Here is a 19,521-nt window from a genome sequence, read left to right as displayed (position 1 = left end):
GGGAGCAAAATTGTTAGTTGGCATCCAGGAAAGTGAGCATAAGAAATTCTCCAGTGAGGGGGAAATGTGCTTTCTATATTTGTACACAATCGGTTCTTCTCAAGACTAATTATCTCAGGTGCACTGAGGGTTATCAGGTGATCCGGGTACCAGAATGATCCAAAAGAAACTTGATCACCTTTTGAAAATTACTTTTCCCCATTGAAAGCCCCAATACGAAATCATTTAGAATGAGGTCGATGTGAGTGAGACCAACACGCTTCCTTATGCTCCTCAAGACTCCATTTTATAGTGGGCCCCACAAATTCTCTGGTTTTGCTCCTTTCAATGCTGATTTTTTTTTAACTTTGTCTAACTATTGGGCCGCAGGCACACGTCTTGTAAGGAGAAAATATTTGATACATAAAATTGCATAGAGTTTACAGCACAGAAACAGGCCATTAGGCTCAACAGGTCTATGCCGGTGTTTATGGTCCACACGAGCCTCCTCTCAACCTACTTCATCTCACCATATCAGCATAACCTTCTATTCCTTTCTCCCTCATGTGTTTATCTAGCTTTACCCTAAATGTAGCTATACTATTCGCCTCAACTACTCCTTGTGGTAGCGAGTTCCACGTTCTAACCATTCTCTGGGTAAAGAAGTTGCTCCTGAATTCCTTATTGCATTTATTAGTGACTATCTTAAATTTATGACCTCTAGTTTTGAATTCCCCCACAAGTGAAAAAAAAAACATCTTCTCCACGTCTACCCTATCGAAACCGTTCATAATCTTAAAGCCCTCTTTCAGGTAACCCCTCAGCCTCCTCTTCTCTAGAGAAAAGAGCGCCAGCCTGTTCAGCCTTTCCTGACAGATATAACCTCTGAATTCTGGTATCATCGTTGTAAATCTTTTTTGCACCGTCGACAGATCCTCTGTATCCTTTTTGTAATATGGAGACCAGATAATGTTGTGTCGTGAAAAACACAGATAGTTAGGAACGCTAAGGTACTCATGGTGGCAGATACGTTGTGTGACAGGCGGTTTCTGCACAAAGATTTAGCACCGTGTTCACTGATAAGCTTATCTTCGGTAAAGGGACGAAACTCATAGTGGAACCAAGTAAGTATGAACTGTTAAATGCACATGAGCGATTTTGTGTCCTTTCAATCATAAAATCATAGAATCATACAGCACAGAAGGAGGCCATTCGGCCCATTGTGCCTGCGCCAGCTCTTTGAAAGAGCAATCAAATTAATCCCACTTCCCTTGCTCTTTCCCCATTGCCTGCAATGTTTTCCTTTCCAAGTATGTATTCAATTTCCTTGTGAAATTTACTATTGAATCTGCTTCCACCATCCTTTCAGGCAGTGTATTCCAGGTCGTAACAAAGTTATGAGTAAAACTGAGTAAAAAACGGAGTAAAAAGATTCCCTTCATTTCCCCTCCGGTTCTTTTGCTAGTTTGCGCCCACAACCTTCTGACGCAGAGACAAGATTGCTACCCACTGAGCCTAAAGTGAAGGATACCGTGTCCCATATGTTTGTATTGGGCTATGACTAAACAGGGCACCAAGCTTGATAAACACAGAATGCACCTGTTGGTAGTTTAATTCCTAGGGCGAGAATTTCTCGGACAATGGGAGGTTGATTACAGGCTAGTTATCACTGACATTTGGAGATGGGACCAAAGTGCTTCTTTCTAGTGTAAAGCTGGAAACTGGATCAGTTGGTCCAAGTGAAGGTTTCTGTCAGGGCAATTGTTACTGTGTAATTATGACTATACTGAGAAACTAACCTTCGGCAGCGGGACCCAACTGACAGTTGTGCCAAGTAAGTGCTAACTGAGTTTTGTTACTTTCATCTTGATGTAATTTTCGGCTGAAATTTATCTGGCGACTGTTGGCAAAGAGCCATTGAGAAAAGAAACTTTCATTGAGAAAAGAAACTTTAAGAAGATAGCAGTCCAACTCAGCTCACCCATTAATTAAACGTGCAGTGGCCAGGAGTTGAAACTCCAGGTCTCTGTAATAGGATATTGCCCTGAAATACAGAATTGTGTATTGCTACAGTGATAGGAAACTCCCATTTGGAAAGAGGACCCAAATAACTGTGGAATGGAATGAATGGAACCTCATTTTTCCTTCTCAACACATTGCTTTGTTTGTTTTCAACCGCTAACGCAGAACTAAGGCATGCGTATTTGAAATCAATATATACTGATCGAATCTACTGATATCAAAATCATTCTGATGTCAAACAATTCCCTCAGGAGTTGGCTACAGAAAGATGCTAATGGAAAAATGTCAGGAAGGAAAGGTGAACTGGTATCCATTCCTTGTGCTTTTAAAATAGTGCAAAGGAAATTCAGTTTGATGGTGGGGAAAACCGTTATATTTGTTTCGGGAGGAAATGGAAGCAAGTATAATCGCAAAGTATACTTGAAACTCAAAGCTAGTCAAGTCAGGATTGTTTTTTTAAAAAAAACCCTTACAATACTGTTCATTTGGTTGGACCTGTTTTTGTCACATCTGGTACAACTGTGCTGACTACAGAACTGAAAAGCTTATCTTTGGAAGTGGCACCAAACTCATTGTAGAACCCAGTAAGTCTTCTAACGTCTCTTATTTTGATCTTGCTTTAGTAAAAATAACTGAGCTTTCGCATTCTGAAGTATGTGCAAAACACTTCTGCAGTATAAAATTTGGGGAGGGATAAAATGACCACTACAAATTGAGGTCAGAAATTATGCGCATTCACAATTATATTATAGAATTACAGAATCATATATCATAGGAGGAGGCCATTCGGCCCACCGTGTCCATGTCCGCACTTTGAAAGAGCGATCCAATTCACCCCACTTCCTCGCGAATTTGGGGCTTGGAAAGTCAGTATTGAATTTGCTTGCACTACCCCTTCAGGTCGGGTACTAAATGGAAAACGATATTAAACTAAATGTGGGGCATTACATAGGCAGTGTGAGTTCAAGATGTGGGACAATGTGAGCGGGTACTACTCGACCTAGCTCACAATATATGTGCGTTGACAATATATGTCAATGGCAAGAACCCGGGACTATGAATATAGTGGAAAGTTTTTGTTGAAAGAAGTGGCTGTCGTTTGTAACGCTAAGGGGTTAAGATTCGATGGTGGGACTAAGGTAACTGTGGAACCGAGTGAGTTCAAACGGTTGAAAACCAATTTAATGGTTTCTGGGTTGCTTACGTTAAATTGTCTCTTCGCCCCTTTCCAAAGGGAATTTGCAGAAAATATAGTATTGATATAGGAACATAGGAACAGGAGTAGGCCATTCAGCCCCTCGTGCCTGCTCCGCCATTTGATAAGGTCATGACTGATCTGTGATCTAGCTCCATATACCCGCCTTTGACCCATATCCCTGAATACCTTTGGTTGCCAAAAAACTATCTATCTCACATTTAAATTTAGCAATTGAGCTCGTATCAATTGCCGTTTGTGGAAGAGAGTTCCAAACTTCTACCACCCTTTGTGTGTAGAAATGTTTTCTAATCTCACTCCTGAAAGGTCTGGGCCTAAATTTTAGACTGTGCCCCTTACTCCTAGAATCCCCAACCAGCGGAAATAGTTTCTCTCTATCCACCCTATCTGTTCCCCTTAATATCTTATAAACTTCGATCAGATCACCCCTTAACCTTCGAAACTCAAGAGAATACAACCCCAATTTGTGTAATCTCTCCTTGTAACTTAACCCTTGAAGTCCAGGTATCATTCTAGTAAACCCTCGCTGCACTCCCTCCAAGGCCAATATGTCCTTCCGAAGGTGCGTGGCCCAGAACTGCTCTCAGTACTCCAGGTGCGGTCTCACCAGGGTTTTGTATAGCTGCAGCATAACTTCTGCCACCTTGTACTCCAGTCTTCCAGATATAAAGGCCAGCATTCCATTAGCCTTCTTGATTATTTTCTGCACCTGTTCATAACACTTCAATGATCTATGTACCTGAACCCTTAAGTCCCTTTGAACATCCACTGTTTTTAACTTTTTACCATTTAGAAAGTACCCTGTTCGATCCTTTTTTGATCCAAAGTGGATGACCTCACATTTGTCTACATTGAATTCCATTTGCCACAGTTTTGCCCATTCACCTAATCTATCAATATCGCTTTGTAATTTTATGTTTTCATCTACACTGCTTACAATGCCACCAATCTTTGTGGCATCGGCAAACTTAGATATGAGACTTTCTATGCCTTCATCTAAGTCATCAATAAATATTGTGAATAATTGAGGCCTCAAGACAGATCCCTGCGGGACTCCACTAGTCACATCCTGCCAATGTAAGTTCACACCCATTATCCCTACTCTCTGTCGCCTTTCGCTCAGCCAATTTCCTAACCAAGTCCGTAATTTTCCCACGATTCCATGGGCTTCTATCTTAGCTAACAGTCTCTTATGTGGGACCTTATCAAATGCCTTCTGGAAGTCCATATAAATAACATCCATTGACATTCCCCTGTCCACTACTTTAGTCACCTCTTCAAAAAATTCAATCAGGTTTGTCAGGCATGACCTACCTTTCACAAATCCATGCTGGCTCACTCTGATTAACTGAAAATTCTCGAGGTGTTCAGTCACCCTCTCATTAATTATTTTCTGATAAAAAATGTTTATGTCATGAAAAGACAAGATGGTTCCTGAACAAAACGTTGCATCATCCCAAAAGAATGTTTGTCTTAATAATAACATTTACGTTGGAAATAAGGGACGGTGACATTGCATTGTCTCGTACGAACTACGAACACCATTTTAGCGATAGCATTAATCCAGCGCTTTTCATAGAATGATGCAGCACAGAAGGAGACATTTTGGCCCATCGTGCCTGTGCTGGCTCTATGAAAGTGTTGTACAATTAGGCGCACGCCACTCTGCTCTTTCCCCATAGCCGTGCAAAATAGTGCCCTTTCAAGTATATATCCAATTCCCTTCTGAAAGTTAATATTGAATTTGCTTCCAACGCCCTTTCAGACAATGCATTCCAGGACCTAAAAGTCACTGAGTAAAAAACAATATGCTCATCTCCCCTCCTGGCTCTTTTTGGCAATTATCTTAAATGTGTTTCTTCTGGTTACCGTCCCTCCTGACAGTGGAAACAGTTTCTCCTTATTTATTCTGTCAAAACCCTTCATAATTTTGAACACCTCTATCAAATCTCCCCTGAACCTTCTCTGCACTAGAATCATAGAAGTTTACAACATGGAAACAGGCCCTTCGGCCCAACATGTCCATGTCGCCCAGTTTATACCACTAAGCTAGTCCCAATTGCCTGCACTTGGCCCATATCCCTCTATACCCATCTTACCCATGTAACTGTCCAAATGCTTTTTAAAAGACAAAATTGTACCCGTCTCTACTACTGCCTCTGGCAGCTCGTTCCAGACACTCACCACCCTTTGAGTGAAAAAATTGCCCCTCTGGACCCTTTTGTATCTCTCCCCTCTCACCTTAAATTTATGCCCCCTAGTTATAGACTCCCCTACCTTTGGGAAAAGATTTTGACTATCTACCTTATCTATGCCCCTCATTATTTTATAGACTTCTTTAAGGTCACCCCTAAACCTCCTACTCTCCAGGGAAAAAAGTCTCAGTCTATCCAACCTCTCCCTATAAGTCAAACCATCAAGTCCCGGTAGCAACCTAGTAAATCTTTTCTGCACTCTTTCTAGTTTAATAATATCCTTTCTATAATAGGGTGACCAGAACTGTACACAGTATTCCAAGTGTGGCCTTACTAATGTCTTGTACAACTTCAACAAGACATCCCAACTCCTGTATTCAATGTTCTGACCAATGAAACCAAGCATGCTGAATGCCTTCTTCACCACCCTATCCACCTGTGACTCCACTTTCAAGGAGCTATGAACCTGTACTCCTAGATCTCTTTGTTCTATAACTCTCCCCAACGCCCTACCATTAACAGAGTAGGTCCTGGCCCGATTCGATCTATCAAAATGCATCACCTCACATTTATCTAAATTAAACTCCATCTGCCATTCATCGGCCCACTGGCCCAATTTATCAAGATCCCGTTCCAATCCTAGATAACCTTCTTCACTGTCCACAATGCCACCAATCTTGGTGTCATCTGCAAACTTACTAACCATGCCTCCTAAATTCTCATCCAAATCATTAATATAAATAACAAATAACAGCGGACCCAGCACCGATCCCTGAGGCACACCGCTGGTCACAGGCCTCCAGTTTGAAAAACAACCCTCTACAACCACCCTCTGTCTTCTGTCGTCAATCCAATTTTGTATCCAATTGGCTACCTCACCTTGGATCCCGTGAGATTTAACCTTATATAACAACCTACCATGCGGTACCTTGTCAAAGGCTTTGCTAAAGTCCATGTAGACCACGTCTACTGCACAGCCCTCATCTATCTTCTTGGTTACCCCTTCAAAAAACTCAATCAAATTCGTGAGACATGATTTTCCTCTCACAAAACCATGCTGACTGTTCCTAATCAGTCCCTGCCTCTCCAAATGCCTGTAGATCCTGTCTCTCAGAATACCCTCTAACAACTTACCCACTACAGATGTCAGGCTCACCGGTCTGTAGTTCCCAGGCTTTCCCCTGCCGCCCTTCTTAAACAAAGGCACAACATTTGCTACCCTCCAATCTTCAGGCACCTCACCTGTAGCTGTCGATGATTCAAATATCTCTGCTAGGGGACCCGCAATTTCCTCCCTAACCTCCCATAACGTCCTGGGAGACATTTTATCACGTCCCGGAGATTTATCTACCTTGTTGCGTGTTAAGACTTCCAGCACCTCCCTTTCTGTAATATGTACACTCCTCAAGACATCACTATTTATTTTCCCAAGTTCCCTAACATCCATGCCTTTCTCAACCGTAAATGCCGATGCGAAATATTCATTTAGGATCTCTCCCATCTCTTGTGGTTCCGCACATAGATGACCTTGTTGATCCTTAAGAGGCCCTACTCTCTCCCTAGTTACTCTTTTGCCCTTTATGTATTTGTAGAAGCTCTTTGCACTAGAGAGAACAATCCCAGCTTCTCGAATCCCTCCACAGAACTGAAGTCCCTCATCCCTGGTACCATTCTAGTAAATCTCCTCCTCGCCCTCTCCAAGGCCTTGACATCCTTCCTAAAATGTGGTGCCCAGAATTGGACACGATACTCCAGCCGGGGCCTAACCAGTGTTTTATAAAGGTTTAGCATAACTTCCTTACTTTTGTACTCTATGCCTCGATTTATAAAGCCCCGGTTCCCATATACTTTATTTAACAGCCTTCTCAACTTGTCCTACCACCTTCAAAGATTTGTGTACACCCCCCCCCCCCAACCCGCCACCCCTCCTCAGGTCTCTCTATTCTTGTATCCCCTTTAAGATTGTACCATTTAGTTTACATTGCCTCTCCTCATTCTCCCTACCAAAATGAATCACTTCACACTTCTCTGCATTAAATTTCATCTACCAAGTGTATGCCCATTTTACCAGTCTGTCTATGTCCTCCTGGAGTCTGTTACTATCCTCCACACTGTTTCCTACATTCCTGAGTCTTGTTTCATCTGCGAACTTTGAAATTATACTCTGTATACCCAAGTCCAGGTCATTAATATATATCAAAAAGAGCAGTGGTCCTAATACCGGCCCCTATCTATCTATGTATCTATCTATCAATATTTCTATTTATCTTTCTATCTATCTATCTTATACTTTATCATAATTTTTGAATGGACTATCATAATTTCAATCAAGCATGTTGCAGGGAGTCAGCTTTTGTTGAGAGATATGCTGATGTGTGAACTTGAATATCGACAAGCTCATATTTGGAGCTGGTACCAAAGTAACTGTGGAAACAAGTAAGTAAAAACCAACTTGCTACTCATCGTACATTTGAATTTTTCACTGCGAACGAAAAAAAGAGATTATGCCCAAATTATTTATGCACGGAGCATTCTCAGAACACAGAATAGTCGAGGCAGTGACCATTGCATCTTTTAATGAAAAGTTGGATATATATTTGAATCAGAACAAGAAACAGGGCCATTAAAAGAGACGACGATATTAATTTCCGATTTCACTTGGAAAGAGCCAGCACAGGCGCGATGGGCCAAATGGCCTCCGTCTATGCTGTAAATTTCAATGATTGCATGGTTCTATTCCTGCCTCACGAGTGTTTTTTTTTTAAATTATACACACCAAGAATTGGCGAAAAGCAATATTCTTGAAATTATTTGACTAGGTGTCTAACTAAAACGGCCTGAACATACTGTCGGATGGACAGAAATCAGGGTGTTTGCTGCTCCTCTCTTTGAGGTCGCTTTTCAAAAAAATCGGCGTAACTGTCATGAGACGCGTGTAAAAAAGGTTTAAAGTTGATACTGTATGAAGGGCGCTTTATTGAAGGGAGTGAGGAATTTGTATGAAGGCGAGTCACGGTGGAGCTATAGTTACAGAGACCCACTGACGTTCGGAGCTGGAACGGAACTCATAGTGGAACCAAGTAAGTAAAAAAAAAACATTTCGAAGATTCTGGAATAATCCCAGGCAAGATAGAGAAGGAAACGTTCAGGGAATATTTGATAGAGGCGTTCAAAATCATGAAGGGATTTGATAGAGTAAATAAGGAGAAACTGTTTCCAGTGGCAGAAGGGTCGGTAACCAGAGGACACAGATTTAAGTTAATTGGCAAAAGAACCAGAGGCGACACGAGGAGCAGCGATTTGTGATGACCTGGAATGCGCTGCCTGAAAGGGCGGTGGAAGCAGATTGAATAGTAACTTTCAAAAAGGGAATTGGATAAATACATGAATGGCGAAAAATTTGCAGGGCTACGGGAAAAGAGAGCGGGAGTGGGACTAATTGGATAGTTTTTTCAAAGAGCCGGCACAGGCAAGTCGGGCAGAATGGCCTCCCCCAGTGCTGCACCATTCTATATGATTCTATTAAAATGGTAAACAGAATGAAGTTTCTATAGCTCAGGCAAATAGTTTAGTGTGACGCAAATGCTAAATACTCCTCTCTGAAAGTGAAGGGGGAAATTAAGCATTTTTGTGCGAGGTGCAAGCAAACAAATCATACTTTTTGGCCGCTGTGGCTTTTTTTATATCCCTTCTTATAATGCACCATCCTATTCACAGTTAAACCATGTAAAGGTTCACTACGTAGCAAGCTGACATTTTGATACTTTCCCCTTCGACGTCAGACGCAATTTTCCAGCGATTATGCGAGAGTAGTAATTATTTATGTAAAGATATTGAATTGGATGCACTTGGGAGGTTTAATCTATCCGCACCATCCGCGAAGGAAAGGAAACCAGCGGTGGGTTCAGTGTCTGCTGAATCATTCCAGATGTTGTTTGTTGAATCATTACTCCAGGATTAATATAGGGGCCGTTAAATCATTGCATTGATTGTTGTGTTCCTATTCATTTGGTGAAGGATATGCAGAAATTTGCAGATGTGCACAGATAGGCCCTTGTTTTGAAATTTAACACCGTGTTTGGCGGTGGATATACAGATGTTCTTGCATTTGGAAATGGAACAACACTCAATGTAGATTTGAGTAAGTCCAAATAGTCCATGTCTCATACACATTAATGCACAGGAACAATAATCTGGATTCACAAAGCATTGTGTGCTGATGACTTGCAAACTATTTACGTTTGGATGTTATGGGGTGCATTCTTTTCGCAAATAGCCTATCTTACACAAGCAGAAATTATGCGTAAAATCCCAATTGTTTGATCACCAGAATTATGGTGGTTCACGGAATTAAACCAGTAATCCATATTTGCTGGGAGGGAATCACATTTTTAAAGGAGGGAATTGGAGTCAGTGGATTAAGAGATAGCATTTCACTCTTTATTTAAGGATTTGAAAAACTAACATTTTTATGAGGATTCGCCAATTTAAAATTGCCACGAAAGGGAGGGGGATGAGAGGAATGTCTTTACGCAGAGTGTTGTTGGAAAATGGGATGTTTCTCAACGGGGAATGCATGAGGGGTTGAGAATTTGAGATGGTAGATTGAGAGAAACTATTTCCTTTAGTCGGTGAATCCAGATCAAGAGGGCATAACCTTAAAATTAGAGCTAGGCCGTTCAGGGGTAATGTCAGGAAGCGTTTCTTCACACAAAGGGTAGTGGAAATCTGGAACCCTCTCCTCCAAAAAGCTGTTGAAGGCTGTGGGTCAATTGAAAATTTCAAACCTGAGATTGATAGATTTTTGTTGGGTAAGGGTATTAAGGGTGCCGGACCAAAGCAGGTAAATGTTGTTAAGATACAGATCAGCCATGATCTAATTGAATGGCAGAGCAGACTCGAGGAGTTGTTTTTTTTAAAAAAAATATGGACTATCATTTTTTTATCGAATTTGTTTATCGGTCATTTATTGATCGAACATTCTGTGCTCACGTTGATCGATTCTGAATAAAATTTCCCATTTTTATTCTTTAATTTTCAGAGGACCAACCTCAGAAAAATCCCACCTTGTCGGTCTTTTACCCACCCGCCATACCAATTGGGGGTGGAGGCAGCGTCGACACGGCGGCGGTGTGTCTGGTGTCGGAATTCTTCCCCAAAGATTTCGAGTTCTTCTTGAAGACGACGACTAACGAAAAAAACAACTTCACAGGATCCAGTCACTTGTTAAACAACGGGCTCTATAGAAGCTCCGGATTCCTCTCTTTCAATCGAAACGAACAATCAGTAAATGTCACATGTGAGGCAAGAGACAATAAAGACTCTCCCGTAGCAAGCGACGCCCGACAATCTGGAGCTGGTGAGTGATAAGGTTTCATGAAAAGAAGGACTTACACTCCTACAGCGCCTTTCACGACCTCCCGACGTCCCAAAGCGCTTTACAGCCAATGAACTACTTTTTGAAGGGTAGTCATTGTTGTTACATAGGGAAACGCGGCAGCCAATTTGCGCACAGCGAGCTCCCACAAACGACAATGTGATAATGGCCAGGTCATCTGTTCATAGTTATGTTGGTTGAAGGATAAATATTAGCCCAGGACACCAGGGAGAACTCCCCTGCTCTTCATCCAATAGTGGCCGTGGGATCTTTTACATTCACATGAGGGGACAAACGGGCCCTCGGGTTAATATCTCACCCGAAAGACGGCGCCGCCAACAGTGCAGCATTCCCTCACTACTACACTGGGAGTGTCGCCCTGGAGAGTGGGCTCAAGTCTCCTGAGTGGATTAACCATTCTTTGGACAACCAGAAGGCTTTTTGGCACAGAGCGAAATGAAAGGGGTACACGGGGATTGTAGCCAATATTCACCAATTTAAGTGTAGAGGGATCTTTACTATGGATTTAACACATGCTGTATCTGCCCTGGGAGTGTTGATGGGACAGTATAGAGGGAGCTTTGCATCAAAGTGCACTACACCAACCTCTTCCTATTCACTCCCATTGTATAGAATTCCGATGGACCAAACCCCTTCCCATTCCCTCCCATTCTATAGAATTCCAATGGACCAAACCACTTCCTATTCAGTCACATTGTATAGAGTCCCAATGGACCAAACTCCTTCCCAATCAGTCCCAATGTACACAATCCCAATGTACTAAATCAATTCCCAATCCCTCCCATTGTAAAGAATCCGAATAGACTAAATCCCGTCGAAATTACACCCAATCTACACAATCCCAATGGACTAAATCCCTTCCCAATTACTCCCAATGTACACAATCCCAATGGAACAAATCCCTACCCAATCCCTCACAATGTACAGAATCCCAATGGAATAAATCCCTTCCCAATCCCCCCCAATGTACACAATCCCAATGGACCAAGTCCCTACCCAATCCCTCCCAATGTACAGAATCCCAATGGAATAAATCCCTTCCCAATCCCTCCCAATGTACACAATCCCAATGGACCAAGTCTCTACCCAATCCCTCCCAATGTACAGAATCCCAATGAACGAAATCCCTTCCCAATCCCTCCCAATGTACACAATCCCAATGGACCAAGTCCCTACCCAATCACTCCCAATGTACAGAATCCGAATAGACTAAAGCCCTTCCCAATCCCTCCCAATGTACACAATCCCAATGGACCAAGTCCCTACCCAATCCCTCCCAATGTACAGAATCCCAATGGACTAAATCCCTTCCCAATCCCTCCCAATGTACACAATCCCAATGGACTAAATCCCTCCCCAATCCCTCCCAATGTACACAATCCCAATGGACTAAATCCCTTTCCAATCCCTGCCAACGTACACAATCCCAATGGACCAAGTCCCTACCCAATCCCTCCCAATGTACAGAATCCCAATGGACTAAATCCCTTCCCAATCCCTCCCAATGTACACAATCCCAATGGACTAAATCCCTCCCCAATCCCTCCCAATGTACACAATCCCAATGGACTAAATCCCTTCCCAATCCCTCCCAATGTACACAATCCCAATGGACCAAGTCCCTACCCAATCACTCCAATGTACAGAATCCGAATAGACTAAAGCTCTTCCCAATCCCTCCCAATGTACACAATCCCAATGGACCAAGTCCCTACCCAATCCCTCCCAATGTACAGAATCTCAATGGACTAAATCCCTTCCCAATCCCTCCCAATGTACACAATCCCAATGGACTAAATCCCTCCCCAATCCCTCCCAATGTACACAATCCCAATGGACTAAATCCCTTCCCAATCCCTGCCAACGTACACAATCCCAATGGACCAAGTCCCTACCCAATCCCTCCCAATGTACAGAATCCCAATGGACTAAATCCCTTCCCAATCCCTCCCAATGTACACAATCCCAATGGACTAAATCCCTCCCCAGTCCCTCCCAATGTACACAATCCCAATGGACTAAATCCCTTCCCAATCCCTGCCAACGTACACAATCCCAATGGACCAAGTCCCTACCCAATCCCTCCCAATGTACAGAATCCCAATGAACGAAATCCCTTCCCAATCCCTCCCAATGTACACAATCCCAATGGACTAAATCCCTTCCCAATCCCTCCCAATGTGCAGAATCCCAATAGACAAAATCCCTTCCCAATTACTCCAAATGTACACAATCCCAACGGACCAAACCCCTCACCGATTTTCAGACGCCAGTTTGCGACCACTGATCGGCTGACACAATCGTGGAAGTCCGACTGTGATTAATAATAGGCTAAAGAGCCAATCGGACTGCTTTATTATTGCTTCCTCCATTACTACTACTAACGATAATGATAACAATAATAATAATAATAATAATAACAATAATAACAACAATAACAACAACAACGTAATATTCTCAATACATCATTTACTTGTTTGTTTACAGTTACGGTCGAACAGCCTGTCTGTGAAAAACGTTCAAATGATTCCACAGTAGGATTAAAGGACACCCAAAAAGGTCAGTACTTTCTGTTATATGTGTTTAGGTAAAAGACAGAGGCCGAGAGACAGATAGAGAGATAGAGCGAGATAGATAGAGATATAGACAGACAAATAGATGGATGTACAATAGCCAGCCAGCTAGATACAACAATATATTCCAATTTTGTGGCACAGATATATTTCTGTTAGTGTAATACAGTGGGATTGTTTAACTAAATCAATGCTTTAATTTGATAATTATTACAGATCTACCGAGGGCAAATTTTCTGTCTTTGACGGTGTTGGGATTGAGAGTTCTCTTTTTTAAGAGCGTTGCCTTCAATGTCCTGCTGACGGCCAGAGTGTGGTTATTTTAAGGTAAGATTGATCACCTCAATGCACATGCAAAAATATAGATTGTCATGAACAATATTGTCAATAATAAACATGGTAACCAATAGAGTAAAGCCTCTTGATTCCCATTGCTGTAACAGGCAGCCGATCCGCAACGTCACTCTTACACCAGACAGTGAAAATAGTCCTGTACTATTTGGGTGTAAAATTCAACTTCGACGGTGGTGCAAAACGGCCGGTCCGGTATCGGCCTCCGCTTATGCACCCAATCGATTTTCCTTTCCCTTGTAGCATAATGATCAACCGATCCCTCTACTGCCCATTTTGCACCCCATCGAAGTTGCATTTTAACCCTTTTGTTTTCTGAAATCTGTCCAGATTTGGAACATTTCTGTGGCCCAATGAGTAAAGCCTCAATTTTCCCAAGTCTCTCATCAGTAAAGCCGTTTATGCCTTTGTCAGTCCATTTATTTTCGATTGCAACTCTTAATTGCTTGAATGTCCCCCTTTAAAGCAAAATGCCCACAGGTGCACACAACACTCCAGCTGAGCACCAACTAACGCTTTGTACACGTTATTCGTCAGCCACTTGGTATGATGATCCCTCTTGTTTAGCATATCATTTTGTTCATATCCCTCTCTGGCCTCACCCCTCCCGATCTCTGTAACCTCACCAAGCCCGACAACCCTCCGAAAACTCTGCGTTCCTCCAATTCCGACCTTTTGTTTATCCCCCACTCCCTTCGCCCCACCATTGGCGGCCGTGCCTTCAGCTGTCTAGCCCGTGAGCTCTGTAATTCCCTTCATAATTCTCTCCGCCTTTCTACCTCTCTCCTTCTCCGTGAAGATGGTCCCCAAAGCCTACCCCTTTGGCCAAGCGTTTGGTCACCTGATCTAATATCTCCTTATGTATCTCAGTGTCAAATGTTGTTTGATAACTCTCAGGTGAAGCGCCTTTCACTACGTTAAAAGAGCTCCATATTGTTGTTGGGTGATTCCTGACACTATCCCTACTACCCGTCGACCTCCAGTCCCTGGATCTTTGTTTTTTATTAGTACATGGGATGTGGGCGTCGCTGGCAAGGCCGGCATTTATTGCCTATCCCTAATTGCCCTTGATAAAGTGATGGTGAGCCGCCTTCTTGAACCGCTGCAGTCCGTGTGGTGAAGGTTCTCCCACAGTGCTGTTAGGTAGGGAGTCCCAGGGTTTTGACCCAGCGACGATGAAGGAACGGCGATATATTTCCAAGTCGGGATAGTGTCTGACTTGGAGGGGAAAGTGCAGGTGGTGTTGTTCCCATGTGCCTGCTGCCCTTGTCCTTCTAGGTGGTAGAGGTCGCGGGTTTGGGAGGTGCTGTTGAAGAAGCCTTGGGGAATTGCTGCAGTGCATCCTGTGGATGGTACACACTGCAGCCAACTTGCGCCGGTGGTGAAGGGAGTGAATGTTTAGGGTGGTGGATGGTGTGCCAATCAAGCGGGCTGCTTTGTCCCGGATAGTGTCGAGCTTCTTGAGTGTTGTTGGAGCTGCACTGATCCAGGCAAGTGGAGAGTATTCCATCACACTCCTGAACTTGTGCCTTGTAGATGGTGGAAAGGCTTTGGGGAGTCAGGAGGTGAGTCACTCGCCGCAGAATGCCCAGCCTCTGACCTGCTCTTGTAGCCACAGTATTTATGTGGCTGGTCCAGTTAAGTTTCTGGTCAATGGTGACCCCCAGGATGTTGATGGTGGAGGATTCGGCGATGGTAATGTCGTTGAATGTCAAGGGGAGGTAGTTAGACTCTCTCTTGTTGGACATGGTCATACCTGGCACTTGTCTGGCAAAAATGTTACTTACCACTTATCAGCCCAAGCCTGGATGTTGTTCAGGTCTTGCTGCATGCTGGCACGGACTGCTTCATTATCTGAGGTGTTGCGAATGGAACTGAACTAGGGATCCTTGGTGCCACACTCGGTCAAATGCTGCCTTGATGTCAAGGGTAGTTACTCTCACCTCACCTATCGGTTTATCTGCTCTATTGTAATTCGGAATATAATTCCATTTTAGATTCCTTTTCCCCAAACACGTTCGAGTTCACATAGGTCCTCATGCAATCTGTTCCATTCTTTCCCACCAAGTCTCCACTCCCCAAATCGTATGGTCAGCAAATGTGCTATGTCCTTCATGCCTATGCCCAAATCACGCACGTCTACGAAGTCCCAACACCGAACATATTCATCCCACCAGCTACATCTTGCTCATCTGATTTTTAAAAAACTTACTTCACTCTGTTAATTTCTAACTTTTCCCCATTCCTGACGACAGGTTAAGAGGTCAGGTTGCAGATTGTGGGGGAGGATGATCTGATCGAGGGGTTTCAAATGTTAAAAGCAGTCGATAGATTAGATGCAGAGAAACTATTTCCTCTGGTGTGGGAATCAATAACGAGAAGAAATAATTTTAAAATTAGAGCTAAGCCATTTAGGAGTGAAATCAGGAAGCTTTATTTCACACAAAGGGCAGTCGAAATCTGAAAGTCTCTCGCACAAAAGGTTGTGAATGCTGGGGGTCAATAGAGTTTTAAAGGCTGAGATAGATAGATTTCTGTCAGGTAAGGCTAGCAATTAATATGGAGCTAAGGCGGGAAAATGGAGTTCAGGTACGGATCAGCCATGATCTCATTCAATGGTGGAGCAGGCTTGAGGGGCAGAATAGACTACTCCTATGTTCCATACTTACCCACAAGGTTTTGTTTTTATTCGTTCATGGGATGTGGGCGTCGCTGGTGAGGCCAGCATTTATTGCCCATCCCTAATTACCCTTGAGAAGGTGGTGGTGAGCCACCTTCTTGAACCGCTGCAGTCCGTGTGGTGAAGGTTCTCCCACAGTGCTGTTAGGAAGGGAGTTCCAGGATTTTGACCCAGCGACGATGAAAGAACGGCGATATATTTCCAAGTCGGGATGGTGTGTGACTTGGAGGGGAACGTGCAGGTGGTGTTGTTCCCATGTACCTGCTACTCTTGTCCTTCTAGGTGGTAGAGGTCGCGGGTTTGAGAGGTGCTGTCGAAGAAGCCTTGGCGAGTTGCTGCAGTGCATCCTGTGGATGGTACACACTGCAGCCACTGTGCGCCGGTGGTGAAGGGAGTGAATGTTTAGGGTGGTGGATGGGGTGCCAATCAAGCGGGCTGCTTTGTCCTGTGGCACGAAATTCGGGTCTCTCTCTGTTTGCAGGCTCTAGCATGAAATTAATTACCTGGTCCCTTAAAATTTAGGTAGAAGAACAGAGGAAAGCGATATGGAGTGTTTTAGAATTGGCACAGCACAATTTTTCAAGCTAGAGAGTTAGAGACAGCAATACATTCATCATCTAAAATCCGAATGAAGATTAAACTTGCGCTTTAGTGGCACACTATTCGATGTCACTTCTTATATTGCAGTCATTACTACTGGTATTTTTATTCAAACAGGAATTTGCTCCGGTGAAATGGATTCAAGTCTGAACACAACCCACTGGGAATTCAAGGCCCGAGACATCGAGTTCTGCTGACATAGCTTAGCTCAATTCAATATAGCTGCTTTTAAGTGGCTAATTCTCTGCTGTCGCCACTGTTAAGACTTTCTCCTTTAGGTAACTTTTGTCCACTTTCTGTGACACATTGATTCTATAGTCATAGTTTCGATGAAGCCATATTGCATTTACTAGGTAAACAAATCAATGACATGCACGAACATCATAGATTTAAATAGGTAGAGCTCATAATTATGTTTTTAAGCTTGGATGAGTCAAAAGAACTATTTTAAAATAGCATTTTAGATTGAAATACATATATAATTTTATATGCTTTACTTAGGATCTTACAGCACAGAATGAGGCCATTCGGCCCATCGTCCCTGTGTCGGCTCATTTTAAGAGCTATCCAATTGGTCACACCCTCGTTCTTTCCCCATTGCCCTGCAAATATGTTCCTTTTTCTCTGAAAGTTATTTTAAATGTGATTATATATTTTATATAATTTAAGAGCGCCAGGTGCATTTCCCAGAGCTGTTTTCTCGTTCAGGTTTTAATGTCGCTCTGACTTTACCATTTAGAGGAAGAGATTGTCTTTGTTCGCCTTGCATTTGGGGTATGGTAAACATGGAGAGAAGGTAATGTCTGTTCGCTATTGGCTAATGTGCCCTACGAAATTAACAATCAGAGGAAATAATTCCCAGGATGCTTATCGGCCAGATTTTCCTCCTGGTTTGCCCCGAGACAATCTGGGTGCAAACAAGTTAAAACAGATGTTAAAATCGCTGAAATTTGGTCGTAAATGAGTTACGCTCGTGACTACAATGCACCCAAATATCCGCAATCGTTTATGTTCGCCCCATTGAACCCTGTGTCCGAACAAGTCCCCCCCCACGAAAATTGGCCTCCCTCCAGTACTGAAATGCGAGTCTCCTCCAATTGCGCCTGTTCAGCGGGGCAGTGTGGCTCATAACATTGTGCCCAGTTTCTCAGGCACACGTGGTCACATAAACCGAGCGCAAATCAGCTGAGCAGCAGCGAATTGATGCTTCTGGCCTGCCCTGGGGCTTCAGGTACCTGAAAGAAAGGTCATTTTCCGGCTATTCCACTGATCTTTCCAATGCTGCAGGAGCAGGAGGGAGAGGAGTTTGGTTGTCAAACAGCCATGGCAAGAACTGCGTTATTAGGTTAGAAATAACTCTATGAAATGATGAGACACGCAGGTTAAAGGCCTGTACTTCTTACATTATTTTTGTATATAGTAACACCGATGTTTGTCTTTAGCACTCAGACACAAGAAATTCGACTTGCGCGGGTAGCGTAAAACGGGCGGTACCGCATCGGCCGCCCATTGTATGACTCGCCTGATATTCAACTGCATTGCAGTCAATGGAACTGAATACCGCCCGTTTTACGAAAATCATCCTGGGCGGTAGCGTAAAACGGGCGGTATTCAGTTCCATTGACTGCAATGCAGTTGAATATCAGGCGAATCATACAATGGGCGGCCGATGCGATACCGCCCGTTTTACTCTACCGCCCAGGATGATTTTCTACCCCCATGGCATCGCCTGGACGCCAGATTTTCGTTCTTGTGCTGCGCCCAAGCTGTGCTTTACATCCAGGCCGAAAATCTGCTTTGAATTTCTGAGCCTAAATGGTTAGCAGCAACACAACGAACGCTGTACATATATTTTTGTTCTGCGATTATACCTTTTTACCAAAAGGAGCGTGTGTTTTAGAACATTTTGCCTGAAGCTTAGCTAAACAAAAATCTAGGATGTGTTCAATGCATTCATGTTATTTCGCAGATAGGTGTTAACATGTAGATTAATCACATTTGTTTTGAGTTAATATACCTACCAATGTATCTTTTGGCTGTATCGCAATGAATTCTCAATAAATTTGATAACTTGAATGATGTGTGGTTTCGATCCATTTTCCCATTTATAACGCAATGGGAATAAACATATTAAGACATTTAGTCAAAATAGAATGATACAACACAGGAGGAGGCCATTTGGCCCATCGTGCCTGTGCCGGGTCTTTGAAAGAGCTATCCAATTTGTAACACTCCTCTACTCCTTCCCCACAGCCCTGCAAATTATTCCTTTTCAAGTATGTATCCGATTCCCTTTTGAAAGTTACTATTGAAATTACTTCCACTATATTTTCAGACAGTGCTTTCCAGATCGTAACAACTCGCTAAGTCAAAAAAAAAGTCCTCATCTCCCCTCTGGTTCTTTTGCCAATTAGCATAGAATCATAGAATCATAGAAAGGTTGCAGCGTGGAAGGAGACCATTCGGCCCAACGAGTTCGTGCCGGCTCTATGCAATTGCAATCTAGC

The 19,521-nt window shown here is 43.1% G+C and overlaps 1 gene segment (V, D, J or C); it reads left to right on the top strand.

Moving 5' to 3' along the window:
- LOC137308023 (T cell receptor delta constant-like) overlaps window positions 1–19,090 on the top strand; it is a 33,423-nt gene extending 14,333 nt beyond the window's left edge. Inside the window, 4 exon segments of the C gene segment in view lie at window positions 10,454–10,771; window positions 13,298–13,369; window positions 13,600–13,710; window positions 17,132–19,090. Of these exon segments, the coding sequence occupies window positions 10,454–10,771; window positions 13,298–13,369; window positions 13,600–13,709 (500 nt within the window).
- The last annotated feature ends 431 nt before the right edge of the window (window positions 19,091–19,521 follow it).

Source organism: Heptranchias perlo, unplaced genomic scaffold, assembly GCF_035084215.1.
Source record: "Heptranchias perlo isolate sHepPer1 unplaced genomic scaffold, sHepPer1.hap1 HAP1_SCAFFOLD_118, whole genome shotgun sequence".
In the NCBI taxonomy this organism is placed as follows: Eukaryota; Metazoa; Chordata; class Chondrichthyes; order Hexanchiformes; family Hexanchidae; genus Heptranchias; species Heptranchias perlo.
The sequence above is the reverse complement of the archived record's forward strand: the minus strand, read 5'-3'. Positions and strand labels throughout refer to the sequence as shown.